Source organism: Lycorma delicatula, chromosome 11, assembly GCF_047948215.1.
Source record: "Lycorma delicatula isolate Av1 chromosome 11, ASM4794821v1, whole genome shotgun sequence".
Lineage (NCBI taxonomy): Eukaryota > Metazoa > Arthropoda > Insecta > Hemiptera > Fulgoridae > Lycorma > Lycorma delicatula.
The window spans coordinates 22,304,693-22,321,659 of record NC_134465.1 but is presented as its reverse complement, the minus strand read 5'-3'; the positions used below and the strand labels follow the sequence as shown (position 1 = coordinate 22,321,659).

The window sequence follows — 16,967 nt, the reverse complement described above, 5'->3', positions numbered from 1 at the left end:
TTTCGGTAACGAAAAGTATTTTTTTTTTTTAGCAATCAGAGTATAATTTCTGAACTTTACGTTTAAAAATAACAGCTCGGTGCGGTCAATTTTACAAATAGCCTTAACGATTTAATAAGAGTTCCTTTATCACCGTTTTTAACAACGAACGACCCGTGCTTTTATTTGTCGCATATGATTAACATTTTGACGGCTTAAAAAAGTTTTTATTTTAATTTTTGCGCTTTATACGCAAATAATAATACCGATTAAAACGAGCGATAAAAAATATGTATTTTAAATAGCGCATCAGTCGGTTAAGAATTATTTCCAATACGATGTTATAATATCGATTCTATACGTTGCAGAATGCAGATTTACATATACTTTTAAATACGGGGTACAAAAAACCTCTCTATCCAGCGTTATCTGCGGCATTACAATAATACTGCCAAGAGACAATTTTAACATTTTTCGTTTTTGGACCACCGTTTACAACGGAACTGAGGTACGACTCAATCTAATTCTCGTTTTCAAATGAATTTTTTAAACTGTTCAACCGTACACGGGGCGGCAAAACTTTTACCAAAAAAGACCAGCATCTAACCTCTTGGAAGTTTACAAAAAGATTGATTTTAGTCCTTAAAAAATAAAAACTCTACTTTCTAAGCCGACTATTTTTATACAATACTAGTAATTTACGACTCCAGATCGCATTTATTGTTCCAATTAGTATTTATTTTTCATTATATTTTTAAGCTGCTAATATCAAAATTAATAATTTTAATTCGCGCATATCGAATTACAATTTGTTTTACCGGTTTCAATTTATCACTGTTCGCTTAACTAACTCGTGTCTAAAAAATAATGTAGGCCTTTTTTAGGTTGACGATTATAGTGCTAAGATGTGAAATAAAAATGTAAAGATAACCTTCTGAATGATTCTATTTCTTAAAAAAGATGACCTATCTGATGAACTTTGACTGGCATAACAAAAAATATTTTTTAATTAACAGAATAAAATTTTATCGGTTTCTTCAAAATTTGATATATATATGCACACGCGCGCGCGCACACACAATCATTTTTGAAGAGCAAGACGCAATCACACATTTCATTCTACCATTTATTTTAAAAAGTAAACAATAATTATAATATAAATACAAACATCTCGTCGTGGCTTCGCTCGCTCTATACGGTTACTTGCTTTTCCCGTCGCGGTCAATTTTTTATCTTATATTTTTTAGTAAGTAACCGGAAACAAATGCAGCCAGTCGTGTCGCACATACTATTATACAGTAGCCGTGGCTGTGTTTGTTTAGCCGCCACGGCTGTACACATCATCGCGCCCCTTAAAAAATCGATATTACAACAACAAAAAAACCGAAAATGGTTTTTTTAGATATTTACCTGAAGAGTATTTTCAAGGCAAAATCTACTGAATATCTCGTTAAGTATAGTCGGAAATATGGGAAATTTCAAACATTGTTCAAAATTATATTACTTTCCATCACCCCTTTCGAGGGAGAATTTCAGATTATCTTTTTATCGGTTTCCCACACGAAGATTACAAACACCAAAAATCATATCAGTATCTTCATTTGTTACAGAGAAATTAAAATGCAGCTGGGTTTCAACCACAATTCAAAAATCCATTTTAACCCTTTAAACTTGAAATTTCAAAAAAAAATTAGAACTTGATTTTTTAGAAATTCACATGAAAATTATAAACACCGTAAATCAGGTTGATTATCTATACTTGTTACAGAGAAATGAAAAAAAAAGGAAATTTCACTGTCATTCCATTTTAACCCTTTAAATTCGGAATTTCAATAAATCTTTTAATATAATAATCCAGAAATAAGATAATGAAATAGAAAGTTTAATTTATTTTCTTCCTTAATGAATATCTTTAATTCACTCTCCTTGAGGGCGAAGAAATAATGAATACTTCTAATATATTAACCTTCAAGGGACTCGGTCGATGGCTTAAAACCTTCCCAGGAATAACACGAATGAATCCTGTAAATTTCAAAGTAATCGGTCGGTCGGTTGTCGAGCAATAAAACTTTAAAAATATCTATAAAATTTCGGAATAACCGTAATCTGTTAGACAGAGTGTGTACCTGACGCACGAAAAGGTTAACCTTCAACCTACGAACAAAACTTTGAATTTTTAACAAAGGCACCCCCTTTGTTACCGGTTGATAATAATAAATCTAGCCTTCCACGAGGTGCTCGCGTACCTTGCTATTCTAGCCTCACTCCCAGTCCTCACGGGAAACCCGTTATTGTTAAAACGCAAATCTATTTAATATTTTATTTAAGGTAATTTTATTTCCATATTTTTTGTAATATTATTCATCCGTTTAATTCAAATAATTCAGTACAAACCCAGCTCGCACAGTAATAGAGATCATAGTTCACAAAGTCAAAGTTTGTACTACAACCGGCAAATCTACATTACTACATATACATATATATGCGTTTTTAGAGATGAAATATATCCAAAAATCTGCTCATTTTCGCCAAGAAACATTGGTAAAAATTTGGTTGCGATTGATCAAGTAGTTTTTTGTTTATCCCGAACAAAAACAGTCTTCCTATTTACGTAATAATAATATTGTGTGTGTATATATATATATATATATATATATATATATATATTGGATTCCATAGTCAAGTTATTTTCATTTTTTCCACAAATAATTTAATCGCAAAATTAAAAAAAAAAGCAACGCTTAAGAAATAAAAATAAACATTCGTTTTTAATTTAAAAAAAGGATATAATTTTAGTCAGACGTTTTTTAAATACAGTTTTTCTTATAAAAATCGTAAAAACTATTAGGTTTAGAGGAAGAAAAAACCAGCAAAGTATTGAATATTTTTCCTGGCTACACCTGTCAAGTCTACAATAGCTTGTTTGAAAAATCTTTTTTGCATAATTTATACGTGCACTGTAGGTAACAAATTTGCTTTAATAAAGTTTTCTCTAAAAAGTCTATCAAGAAAAACGGAATTGTTTTTTTACAAGATAATCCCCATCCCCTTAACAAATTTCGATAAAACGAATACGATCAAAACCGTATATACAGAACATTTAAGCCGAATTTGATGAAAGTCGGTGAAGTCAATCTTGAGATACAAGGACAAAAGTAATGCGACACATAAATATGCACATACATACGTTATTTGGTCGAACTAGTTGGGCCTTAAAACGCACACGTTCGTAAAACATACGCAATTTTTGACAAAATCACCAACTCTTTCTTCTTTAATTTAATGTAGTTATTCTACCGATATTCGCCGCTAAGTAAAACATAAAACCGATTAGGTCCTACAAGTTAAATAAATAAAAAATCAGGGAAGGTAATTATGTAAATTACCACGCCCCACGAGTCAACATTTCATCTCAAAGAAAATTAATTATATAAACAATGAGTTATATAATTAAAAAAATTATGAGTTATAATAGAAAAAGGTTATAACATCTAAAATCTCTTTGATGTAAAGTTTTAATCTTCCCTACCAAATTTATGAAAAAATTACGGTAATCTATAATTATTTAGTAAAAAAAAAATTGGAAATTCATTAAAATTACGCAAGAAGAGCGTAGCATAAATCAGGTATGAAAACGATATACGGTAATCAAATATAATGAGATTACAATTTTATTCGCACAATTTCCGCTTATACCCGTTAACAGATATTTATTTAGTTTATCACAAGTATAAAATTTTAAGGCGATAAAAAGAAAGTACGCGAATAATATTTATCGTGTATTATAGTGTTTATTTATAATAAAATTTATTACCGTAACAGAAATAAAATAATAAAAATGAACTGTCGCTTTAATCCGTTTGGCTACATCAGCTTCATTACAAAAATGAACTAGACATTCAGTATATATTTGCGTATTAAAAATTTTATTTTAATAAACTGAAGAAAGATACCGCTTAATAAATATCAGACAAATGTTTTTTACAAGACTGTTGATAATTTAACGTTTTAAATTAAAATCATAATTTTTTTTAATCGTTGTAAAAATATAAAATTTCTCTTAACTAATTTGCGCGGTAATTATGTAATTCTCATAAATATATTAGGATTACAATTTAAAAAAAACAAATTAAAACTTTTAATTCCTAACAGAAATATTATTTACAGGTAAAAAAAAATTTCATTTATATAGTCCTGGATTTAATCTATATTTTTCATATACTACCAAACGTACATTTCGTATTGCCACCCGCAAGCTGTAAGCTTCAAGTTTATACTGTGAATTAGTCGTAAAAAATAATTATGACATTTTATGGAGATTAAGAAATTTAATTACTAATAAAAAAAAGAATTAAGTACACCTCCATTAAGCTCACAAAATTTGATCGAGAGGGTTTAAATATTTAAATCTACCAACAGTATCCCTGCCAAAAGACACACAAAACGTATAACTATTATAGACTAAAAAAAAGTTTTCCTAAAAATTACAATCGATCGAATTATAAAATATAATTCTTTCATCGGTGTAACAGACCTGAACGAAACCGACCGTAAAATTACACTATAAAATACTCAAAATTAAGAAGGGAAAAACCTCGAAGGATAAGTGTAAACCTTACATCGTACAAAACAGTGTCGCAAAAAACGTGGCTACTATTTACGGGAAAAAATTCTACGACTAATTTTTTTTTAATTTAAGCGATAATAAAATAAATACAAGAGATTTAAAAAAAATAAACGCGCACAATCACGTTGATAAATAATTTCGCAATCACTATACTGATGTGAAAAAGTTGTTGACAGTTAAATATACTGTTAAAGGCGGCAACGCTCTACATACGATCGGTACAAAACAAGCAGCCTACTTACTGGCCGCATCGGCTATACGTATAGAATGACCCGTCAAGGGAGGAACAGGAAAAACTACGTACTTTGAAATATGACCGCTTGTAGCGCCACGCGTCAGATAAGTAACCGATAGACCTGACAACGACCACCGGCATTAGTACTTTCGTCGTATTCGAATCGCGACAAAATAAAACTTGACAAGATCCTTGGAAAATCCCGCTACAAAATGGCAGTACTGCGATCTCAATCCGGTAAATAAAACATTTAAAACTCAACTAGTCTTTTTGGCACGGAATAGTAACATTTTAAAACTCGCATTTTACATTCGATTAAAATTTATAAAGGCTGCCATTACAATTAAGAAAATAATCTGATGTGGACACATGACTCCCTTGTACGCCTATTAAATTTGCACGTACACATTTTTTTAAATGAAAAGTACATATAATTTTATTTCATTAGTAACTTACGAAATTTTTTATTTTTTTTTTACAATCTGAGATTAATAATTATTAATATAACAATATATTTAAATAAAAAAAAGGAGATGAAATCGGATTTGAACCGATGTGGCTTCCCTCTTGTAAGATTCAAATATTTCATTAATTAAACTTTTATTTGACTATATCTCTGGAACCGATGAAAATAAGTACCGCTTACGATATATCGTTGAAAAGCTCACAATCAGGGCTTATAACTGCAGTTAAGAAAAAGTACAAAATCCAAATTTTTTGGATACTTTTGGTCTAGCTGGTTGCAATCAAAAGGGAAGGCGCACAACTAGATGTTATAACAGTCATAAATCCAGATTTTCAAAATCCTACGGCTAATCGTTTTTGAGTTATTAGATATAGATACGAACGTAGACGTTAAGCCGAAACGAGTCAAAACTGATTCAGGATGGTCAAAATGGATATTTCTATTGAAATCTGGGAACCGAAATTTTAGATCACAATACTTCTTTCGCTTCGTACAAATAAAAATTAAAAGAGTAAACTCCTTAGATGTTTTTTTTTTATTCTTTTTTGTAGCATTCACGGCATCTTATAAATTTGTAAAATTTTGAATATTCGATCGAAATAATAGAAAACTAAAAATATTTGAGTAAAATAATAGATTAATTTATAATTAAACGGGTCAACAAAATTACTTGAAATTAATAAAAATAAAGCAAAAACAGAAAAAATAAAGTATACATTTTTGTAAGTTTTAACAGAACATAATACTAAGTTAGCTAAAAAATACTAATTTAATAAAATATCCTTATTATAAAAAAAATGTCAATTCCTGAAATTTAAATAACTATTAATCAATTCAAGAGAATGCCATACCATAAAGGAACAATGATAAATGAAAGTCCTTCTTAACCGTTCAATGAACAGTAGAGCTCACCGATAAACAAATTTTAATATGCTCTACAATATTATAAAATAACACAGGTCGAGTTGAATAATTGTAGCTTTCTAATCAAGAAGTTGCAAGATTTATGCCAAGTAATAACCAGTTTGAATCTGTAATTAAACCCTCTAAAACCCACAAAGTTAGAATTAAGACTAACTGCCGGGTAAAGTAATGATGTAACTAAAATGTATAGGAAGGCCCAGGGCAATGGACACCTGAAAATGTTATACGTTTCAAACAATGTGTATAAAAATGAAAAATCTCAGCGACCCGTAACTATGACTTCACCAAGAAAATGAAAAACCACTAACTCTTAACCAAAAGCTTTGATCGCATAAAAATAACAACATTATCTTGTAAACCTAATGCATTTATTCAACAAGCAAACTAAAATTTAACGATCAACCCTTTTCACGACTATACATTAATCAGGAACAATTTATTAAAACAGATAAACTCCTTCCCATAACTAATTGCTGTACAGCCATGAAAACGAGGATCATTGGTTTTGTTTGCTTCTCCGCTAAATGCAGGTAAGGTTTGCAACATATGAAATTATTTTTATCTTTTATCTATTTTAATAAAGAACAATAAATCCCATAAACGTTTTTTATTTATTAAACTGATTTTTATTCGGTATAATAAATTAATATATAAGTGGAAATATTGTATCTTGTGCATCGTTTGTCAAAGGTTTCTTGGAAAACAAATATTTTAACTATTAATTTACACTATCAAGTTTTTTTTATACAATAAGCATGCATGTGAATAATCCAGACGTACAAAAGGCATCGGTTAAGAGTTGCTTTCTCTGAAGTAATGATGCTCATTACACAACCGGTCCCTGTGGCGAAGAGTTATTTATTTGTAGAGCCGAGTATGCATTTCAGGGAGCTTGGCATGCTCATTTAAAACAGATATTTGGCTACAGTAATTTGTTGATACTGGTGACTTCGGCGGTTAGGTTCAATAACCACACGTCTCAGTAATGGTCGGCCTGAGCCTGTACAAGACTACACCTCATTTCATTTACATGTCATACCTATTATTCTCAATTTGTTCTTATTGTTCACTAATTCAACAGATTGTAACATACACATTAGCCAAAAAAAGTGTCATTTTATTCACTGTAAATGACAGTAAAACCAAACATAATGCGGAGGAATACAATATAAACCTGGTTAGCTGAAGTAATGCTGAAACAAACATTGAATAAATTGAAACTTCAAGTAATATCTCTTAAACTGGCATTTTATGGTTTATAAAATAATGACTTTATGAAAAAAGGAATGCTTTTAAAGAAAACATCACTAAGAAAAAGCATCAATGGTTTAAATAAAAAGCATTCTTTTTATAGTTAATTGATTTATTTATTGTGTAAAACATGTTATAGTCAATTCTGGTTATTGCAGTAACCTTTAACATACTACAAATGTAATGGTAACTAACTCAAGGAAAGGAAAGTCAGTCAAAGCAATAGTGATTGTGTCAATCAATTATGACTGCTACAAAACGCCCAATAAAAACATGTTACGGTGCATAAGTGTTTAAATTGGATATTTAACGAAACAAAACATCAATGTAACTGCAATCTCACAATATGATCGATTTAAATAAATTGAAAGGAAAATATTAACAAATTCACAGGACAAATAGAATATGGAGACAATTATATAAACATAGACAAAAAGAACTCTGGAAGCTTGCTTGCTTGCTTTTTAAAAACCGTATTATAATCTGGAGCTAGGTTTTTCTTAAAACAACCCAAAATAAGCTTTAGATTGAAATTGTATGTTAATGAAATCTAGTTCTCAAATGGAAAGTTAAATCGGGTAAGCGTCCCAAATAAGTTAAAATCACAGTTGAACAAAATGAATAAATAAATTAAGTGTTTTATATTGTGTACGATACTGTAGTGTGATTATATATACAAAACATGTGAGGGAATTATAGTCAATATCCAGCAAAAACTACTTAAAATAAATTCATATGCTTCCTTCTAATGGTGTAAGTGGTAATTGAGAAAGGATGTTTTGAAATTCAGAGTTTAAGAGGTTAAAATATAGAATAAAAATGGAATTTACTATTTTTTACTTTCTTGTACGAAGTAAAGGAAGTATTGTGATTGCGAAAAATTTCGGTTTTCAGATTTCAATGGAAATATCTACTTTGTAAATCCCTGAATCCATTTTGACCAGCTTCGGCTTGACGTACATACATATGTATCTCGCATAACTCAAAAACGATTAGCTGTAGTATGCTGAAATTTTAGATTTAGAACCGTTATAACTTCTAGTTGTGCACCTCCCCTTTTGATGGCAATTTACTGGACCAAAAGTGTCCAAAATGACAAAAATCCAGAAAATTTGAATTTTGGACTTTTTCTAAACTGCAGTAATAAGCCCTCATTGACAGCTTCTCAACAATATATCATAAGTGGTACTAATTTTCATTGGTTCCAGAGATATAGCCAAATAAAATTTTAATTAATGAAATATTTGGATCTTATAAGGGGAAGGCACATCGATTTGAATTCATTAATTACTAATTACTTCATGTCCTTTTTTTTTAACTCTCCAATTGCAAAATTTTTTTACAATAAATAATAATTAAATAACAATAACAAAAAAAAAAGAAAAAATAGCATAAGTTAATTAATGAAATAAAATTTTAGGTACTTTTTATTTATTAAAAATGTGTAATGTAATTTAACAAGCATACACCAAAGTCATGTGGTGTCCACCCCAATTTTTAGTTTATCGATAACAAAAAAAAAGGTATCAACTTCGTTTTTGGTGTTCATTTGAACACCATTACTTGGTGTAATGTTCATTTGAATATCTAAAAACAATTCCTAGATTTTCAAAATTCGACCTTGAAACGGAAGAAAAAATGTTTAGCCAACACAGCCACTGCTACTGTTTCTACATGTGAGACATGACTGGCTGTACCTGTTTCCGGTTACTTAAATAAAAATCTGTCACCTCCTATTGGTATTAGTCAGGTAACACTAAAAACTGGACAATATAGATTTCTATCTGCATAAAGTGTGAGTAAACAGCTATAACTAATATTTTTATAATGGAGGCAGACCATTTTGAAAACCGCATTTATCAGATCACACTATGTTTTGGGTCCCGTACTTACCAAACTGTTACTCTGAAGAAATTAAACGCACAGATATCTTTTATAAATTGATCAAGCTTTAATTTCTATTTACAATTATTATTCTCATAAGCATAAATGTAATGCACACAGGAAGTCCAGATTAGGCAGTAATGGCAAGCTCTTACTTGCTAAATACCCAATGACTGTGATGGGAAATGAAAGTAACCATTTAACATGGCTGTGACAACGATGCAAATATATACAAATAACATTTAAGTATTAAAACCAACCCCCCTTTAAATAAAAACAATGTAAGGATGTGTGCATGCATGAGTGGGCCAATGATTTCTCACCCCACCAGTAATAACTGAAGATTTAAAAATATGAAATTTAGTTAGTTTTTTTAAATAAAATTCATTATAAAAATAAAAAAAAATTGTTTTTAAGTTTATCATATACAAGGTTTCAAAAGGAAACTGGCAGATGAAAGCGCAAACCTGCTAGTTTCAAAAATAAAATTTAATAATTAAAAATAATTGTAACTATTTATTTGCAGTGAACACCTCCTTTATTGCAGTAAAATATTTTACAGCTGTAGTATTAAACCAAACCAATCATTAAAAAAAAAAGTTTTAATATCTACACAATTACCATATTACTTTTAACAGTGCAGTGTAATGTCATATTAAACCAAACCAATCATTAAAAAAATATCTAAAAATATCCAATCGTTTTAATATCTATAAAATTACCATATTACTTTAAAATGGGGTAACTGAAAATTAGGGTACTTACGTATTAACGCCACCGCAGCTACAGCTTTATTTAAAAACAAAGTAGTCAATTGGATTTTGGTGGGAAACGAACAGTCTCTTTATTAATTTTAATAACTGGTTATTTATATTTATATATATTATAAATATAATTTAACCAAACTTAACCTATGACTCGCTTCGCTCGCTAACCTTGACTAATTAACACCGTAATTTTGAGTATTTATTTAATAAATCCAGTAATTATTGCAATTATTTATTATTTAAATAATCAAAACACTCCTGTTAATTAGTCATGGTTAGCGAGCGTAGGTTAAGTTTGGTTAAATTATATTTATAAAATAAATAAATATAAATAACCATTTATTAAAATTAATAAAGAGAATGTTTTGAATCTACGTTAAACTCTATATCAGCCCATTCTCCACCGAAATCCGATTGACTACTTTGTTTTCAAATAAAGCCGTAGCTGCGGTGGCGTTAATACGCAAGTACCAAAATTAGATATTACAACTGCAAGCGATATAAAATACAGCTCAGTTATAAGAAAAAAAATATTTCAGTCCAATTTTCACAATACATTTCCTACTAATAAAAAAAAATAAGTATCACAAAAAAATTAAAAACTTACTAAAAAATATAAGTTAATTTAAGAAAAACAAAAGAGGCTGATTTTGTAAAAAATAATGAGTGAAATAAAATTAAAAAATATCAAGTCGGGATTTCATATCATTAAAAAAGTAAACAAATCCGGTTATCAAGATATCATTAACTTTACAAACTCTTTTTTTTTTTTACATCCAGACAAAGTTGTTCAACTTTTACGAAATTGAAGTGAAATGTTAGCATTACTAATATATATAAAAAGATAATTAATAGAATAGAGAAAACTACTTTTTTTTTATTAAAACTGATTCATTTACAAATTGCAATCATGTTAGTTTAGTTGTTCTTTAACAAGAGAAATGAAGACTTGCAATCCATGCTGAATTTTAAACTATTCATTTCTTAAAGAGAATTATTTACATTTACCTTTTTATAATGATTTTACTAAAAGTATAATTCTATCTACTTATTTCATTACTTTTTATGCCATCTAACTTCAAAATTGTACAAAAGTTTCCAATATAATGTACCAAAGCGCGCCTATCAAGAAACAATGATTGCTTAAAACTTGATAAGTTTAAACTAAATGCAATAGTCAAAATTAGATTTTAAACAGTTAAACCTTTCATGTCCAAAACACTTCAGATTGGTTTCTAAACTGGAATAGTTCTAAACATCCAAACATACTTCATTTTATATAGGTTATATAAACTGAATTATTTCAGTTCTTTTTCTTTTGTTTAAATCACTTGAACAGAACTTCTATATTTTGTAAGGAGAATTTATTTTCATCTTTAATGGGCTGTACTCTACAAAAATTAGAACATTCATAAATTATTTTCGACCTATTACATAAAATACGTGTGATTAAAAAGTGGCTTATTTTCAAACACACACACTGATGTCAGAATAAATATACCTTTCATATAATTTCACAAAGAACTTAACATAATGTTAAAAAACTTTAAATAAAAAAATCACACTAACTTTAAAAATTAAAACAAAAAACTGATAAATATGCTTCTAAAAAGGTATACAAACCCCAGAATAAGTAATTAATCATTAAAAAATTTACCCACATACTTTTAAAGACATATTATGTAAATCAGTCTACAAACTAAACTAGAAATAAAATTAAGTTTATCTACATAAATATGAGTGAAAAGATATGTAAACTTATGAACAAAAAAAGCTTCAATAAATGTAATATCTCATACATAAAATTATTTAATACAGTATGTTTGAATACACAATAAAATTACTCAAAATTATCAAGAGTAAAGATTCTGTAAAAATTCAACAAGTAATTCACTTAACCACACCCAAACATAAAGAGCCTACTTAAATTTCAATGACCTCAAGTACAGACATGTGACTTAAACCATGTGATTATTAATGGATATTTGTAAGCTTCCAACTTACAAAAAAATACATATATATTTACTAAATCTATTTCTAGTTTTATATCAATAATAAATTATATTGAATAATGAAAATATAAAATATGTATATAAAACATAAAAATGGGTGTGATACTGAATTTATTACATAACATATCAATGGCTAAAATACAATTTATTTGATTTATACTTGCAATAATAAAATAGGCATATTAATAAAAAAATTAATAAAATTTAAACAATTACTACAATATATATTTAATACACAGAAGAAATTAACATAAAATACCTTTTTGGGCTAAATTATATGCAAAGGAAGGGTTATTAAAAGAAAAATGTGAGGTAAGTCCAAATCAACAAAATTTTAATAAGTCCTAATTTTTCTTAATTATTAAATTTATCCTTTCTCGAACCAAATTAGATTATACAATGAGCAAGTAGAAAACTAACAGATTCAAATGAAATATTAAATTTCAAAACAATTCATTTATTATACTGTAACAACCATGCTATGAATAAATAATGAAAAAACAACCTGTTGAAAATTACAATTCTATAATGTAGGTCTCAAGTGGGATACACTGATTCTTGAAGGACAGTTATCAGCTGATGTGTGGGAGTGGCCACTAAGGTAAGACTAGGTCACCTCACTTTTAAATAGCAAACCAAATTTTCTGATTTTAACAGCTTAATGTACAAAAACATGGTTGTAAAACTACGAAATTTTACCTGACACACCCACAAAGGACTTCGATGAAGCATATAGAAAGCGATACAAACGAAGGATAAATCCAAACGAAATTTAACTATAATGATTTCCGAGAACTTATGACTAATAATCACAATAAATATCCCTATATTCTTATAGTCAGTATAGAGCATGATTCTCTTAAATAATTATTCCAAGACTACTTAACATGCTTCAACTAATAAAAGCATTTTCTTAACGTCAAAAGAGAACAGGAAATCACAGGAGGATACTACTGAAAAGCAGAGTTCAATCTCGGTTAAATATTAACCCATCCAAATAATCGGGCAAAGTAAATAAAGCCACAGTCAGTATAACAATATTTAAGATAATTTTTATTCCGAAAATACTGAACATAAAACATAATTAGTCTCAAAGAAGCGGTAAGGAAAACATAAAATATTATAAGACTAATTACGAAGTGAAGAAGCACAACTAAGAAATGAAAGAATACTACTTTGATGCCCAATCGATACCGTATCATCCATAAGTAAGAATGTTAACTTACCACTGAAAACAATCGCCGATGAGGCACCCATAACTCCAAAAAAAGGTCCATAGATTGGGTTCTTCTCAGTATCCGACATTTTGAATACTGTGTCCGAGTATTTACAGGTACAACAAAAACGATATTAAACCGTAGACTGAACTTCAAAGAACTAAACGGCCCACTGTCAGATAACGTCTAAAGTGGCCGACGGTCATGTGACGAGTAGAAATTTTCAGGTGCTCCTCGGCGAGTGTGATAGCTCCCTATTGGTTGTAAACAGAGCTATTTCATTTTCTCCGCGAATGGCAACATGTTTAAGATTTCAGTTTTGTGACGTCACAGATCATCATTGGTTGGTCTGTGCCACAGCCTTTTAGACTTAACGGTATCATGTAAACAATATTGCGAACGAAGAAACAGAATTAAATAAATTTGAAAGAAATTAAAAATTAATTCAACTTTTTTTTAAATATAAAATTTACAATCAGGTAAAAATGTCCAACAACATATCTTAGAGAATATTTTTTTCATACATTCTACAATGCACGTTGTAATCGATTAAATGTCGCCGGCTATGAAAACTCACATTGCTGCACCTCATTGAATTTGTTAGTAAGTGAGGTTATGTAAGAAATATTTACATTTAGTGAATTATTAAACGGGATGTTGTAATTAAGTTAGTAGTAATACAACGGTCTTTTAAAAAATGAAGTTTCAGTATCAGGTACATTTTTTTTTTTTTTAAACAATTTTTTTTAATGATCAAAAATACATTAAGATCTTAGTTTGCAAGTAATATTTTCTCTGCAGTCTGTGTTGTAATATTGAATTTAAATGTTTTGTTGTCGAAATTGCTCGAATAGAATTAACGGTTTTAATGTACTGATTACATTTGAAACGCTAAACGTTTCAGTTAATTTTAATTTAGTTGAAAAATTTTCAAGCTTTATAAAAGTTCTTAAAAATGAAAACTTATTTAAATCTTTATTAAAGATTTTTTGATTACAAAGTTTAACAGTGTTTCGCAGTTTGAATTCCGTGTTGTATCATGACTGTTAATTTTATCTTTATAAAAATATCTGTAATTTACTTTACCAATATATTCTTTAAATTTCTGCTCTTTATGAAAGAACATGATTGATACTTATGAACTTTGATTGAACAAAATAAATTGTTAAATTGGTTTTGGCAATATATTTCATCTATCTTTTTATACTCTCACATTTGTTAACACTCCATAAATTATTTTCATGCAATAAGTGTTACATACTTTATCACTCTGCTTGAATTAATTATAACCTGATGTTTTTATTTTTTACAGTTTAGCAATTTACTTGGATCAGTCTACAAAAAAGGAAATTTGTTATTTACTAATGATGGTAATTGTGTTATTAGTCCTGTTGGTAACAGGATTACAATGTATGATCTTAAAAAGTAAGTAAAATATGTTTTCATATACAACCTTCAATTCTTGTTCATATGAATTTTCAATCAATATTTTTTTATTCGAATTTTCTTTAATTTTGCACCTAATTTATTGTATATTTATGTATTTCATATTTACATATTGTAATTTAAATATTATCTATTTTTTCAATATTTTTGATTAGAGTTATTTGATGGCTAGTTACTGTTTCACATTGCTTATGGATTAAACATATAAATTATCTTGAATTCAAATTCACATAATTGGCTGATTATAATTTCTTTTATCATTACAGTATATTTAAGAAAATGCCTAAAGTTGTAATGAATTAATAAAAATAATTCTTTTCCTATTGAGTAAATTAGTAACACATACTTTTTTTTCCTAAGGAAAAAGGATCTTATTCAAATAGTCGAATAGTAAAAAATGTATGAAATTATTTCTGTTTTAGATGGTAACTGGTACTGATCTTTCCAATGGCAATGAAGAGTTGATATAGTTGTCACAAAAGCTTTCAGTTGACAATTGTTTGGAGAAATGTTTTACCATTTGTTACCATACATCATTGATGGGTGATGTAAAGCTTAGCTATGAAGATGCCATATTACTGTGGAAATCATATTGTAAATTAGGCAACATAATGAAGTTGTCATTTCAGAAATTCAATCATGCCTATATGAATTTCTTATATTATCTTGTGATGCTACAATGTCCTCAAATTCACCACCACATAATTGTTGTTTTTATGATTACTTCAGCTCCATGAAATCCTGTTTTTAAAATGATTTTTCTATTGAAAGTACAATTATAAAAATGTGATTGATTGAAAATGTTCTCATTTTTATAGAATTTCATAGTAAATTTCTTGATTAGTAAATGTTAAAATTGATGATGAGTATTTATTTGATTATATTTTGAGATGAGCTTATTTAGCACCACAATACAAATTTAAACTAGCAAGCAGAATAATCTTATTCTTTCTGTTGTAGTTGAAATACACATACTGTTAGTTTTTAATAACCAAGTTAGACAATTTTTTAATACCTCTTGGACTAACATCAGAACTGAAGATTTTTAGGTTACTCTTTTTTTTCTCAAATTTGGTTGGGCATCTTTTTCAGTGATAGGAAAATAATTTCTGAAAACATTCACATAAAAAAAAAGTTAAGGTCAATATTTTAATTTAAAAAAATTTCACTTTTCAAATTATTATTGTTTTTTTTTCTTTTCAGCAACAAATCGTCTACACTTCCAGTTGAAAGTAGATACAACTTTGATACAATTGCTTTATCGCCAAATGGTTCCACCTTGATCGCTGTTAATGAAGGTAACATCTATACCAACATTTTATTAAAACTTAATCTATATTTATTATCAGATTGATTACTTTTTTAAATGTCTTGTTTTTTCAAAAAAATACAGGAGGTGCTTAGCTAATAAGTCTGAAATTTATTTAAAAAGAACAAGAATATATTTAATGAGATCATCTCTGATGTTTTGTTGTAATCGTTTATTTGATCTCATTACACAAGATTGATATTATTAATTATTCGAGGTTTGATAAAAAAATACATGGAATTTTTTAATTTCTTGGGTTGTATAAGTCCAGTTGTCACAGTTTTTTTTATTGTGGTGATACACTTATAATGTATATTTACATTGGTAGCCATATTAGATGCCTAGTTTATTGTTGGTTGTTGAAAAGTTTACACGTGGTTTTATATAGTTAGCAATTTTTAACTTGTAGAAAAATGGAAGAAAGAATTTGCAGTAAACTTTGCTTTAAAAATGGAATAAAGTGCAGCACTGTATTGGAAATGTCTAATGTTGTTTTGGCGATTCTTTTATGAATAAAATAAGCATTTACATGTGACACAAACGTTTCCAAGAGGACCATGAAGACGTTGAAGATGACGTGTGTTCTGGACTTTGCAGCACATCAATAACTGATGACGTTGAAAAAGTGAAGAAAGTGATTACGGACAGTTGCCAAATCAATATCAGAGAAGATGATGTTTTCATACCATTTGACCCATGGCAAACAATTTTTTCTGATGTTTTGGTTATGAAATATGTGGCAGCAAAATTTGTTCCAAAATTGTTGAATTCGACCAAAAGCAGTGCCGAAAGAACATTGCTCAGGAGTTGCTGAATGAAGTGAACGATGATGATCCAGAAGTGCTCAAAC

General features: G+C 28.6%; 2 protein-coding genes across 2 annotated transcripts in view; one reads left to right on the top strand and one right to left on the bottom strand.

Moving 5' to 3' along the window:
- LOC142332255 (V-type proton ATPase 16 kDa proteolipid subunit c) overlaps positions 1 to 13,590 on the bottom strand; it is a 44,549-nt gene extending 30,959 nt beyond the window's left edge. The window contains exon 1 of the mRNA XM_075378572.1: positions 13,372 to 13,590. Coding sequence (XP_075234687.1) covers positions 13,372 to 13,450 — 79 coding nt within the window. The 5' untranslated portion in view covers positions 13,451 to 13,590. The remainder of the gene's footprint in view (positions 1 to 13,371) is intronic.
- Positions 13,591 to 13,765: 175 nt separating this feature from the next.
- The window catches only part of LOC142332287 (periodic tryptophan protein 2 homolog), a 55,302-nt gene continuing 52,100 nt past the window's right edge, over positions 13,766 to 16,967 (top strand). Inside the window, exons 1-3 of the mRNA XM_075378628.1 lie at positions 13,766 to 14,077; positions 14,675 to 14,787; positions 16,012 to 16,106. Of these exons, the coding sequence (XP_075234743.1) occupies positions 14,060 to 14,077; positions 14,675 to 14,787; positions 16,012 to 16,106 (226 nt within the window). The 5' untranslated portion in view covers positions 13,766 to 14,059. The remainder of the gene's footprint in view (positions 14,078 to 14,674; positions 14,788 to 16,011; positions 16,107 to 16,967) is intronic.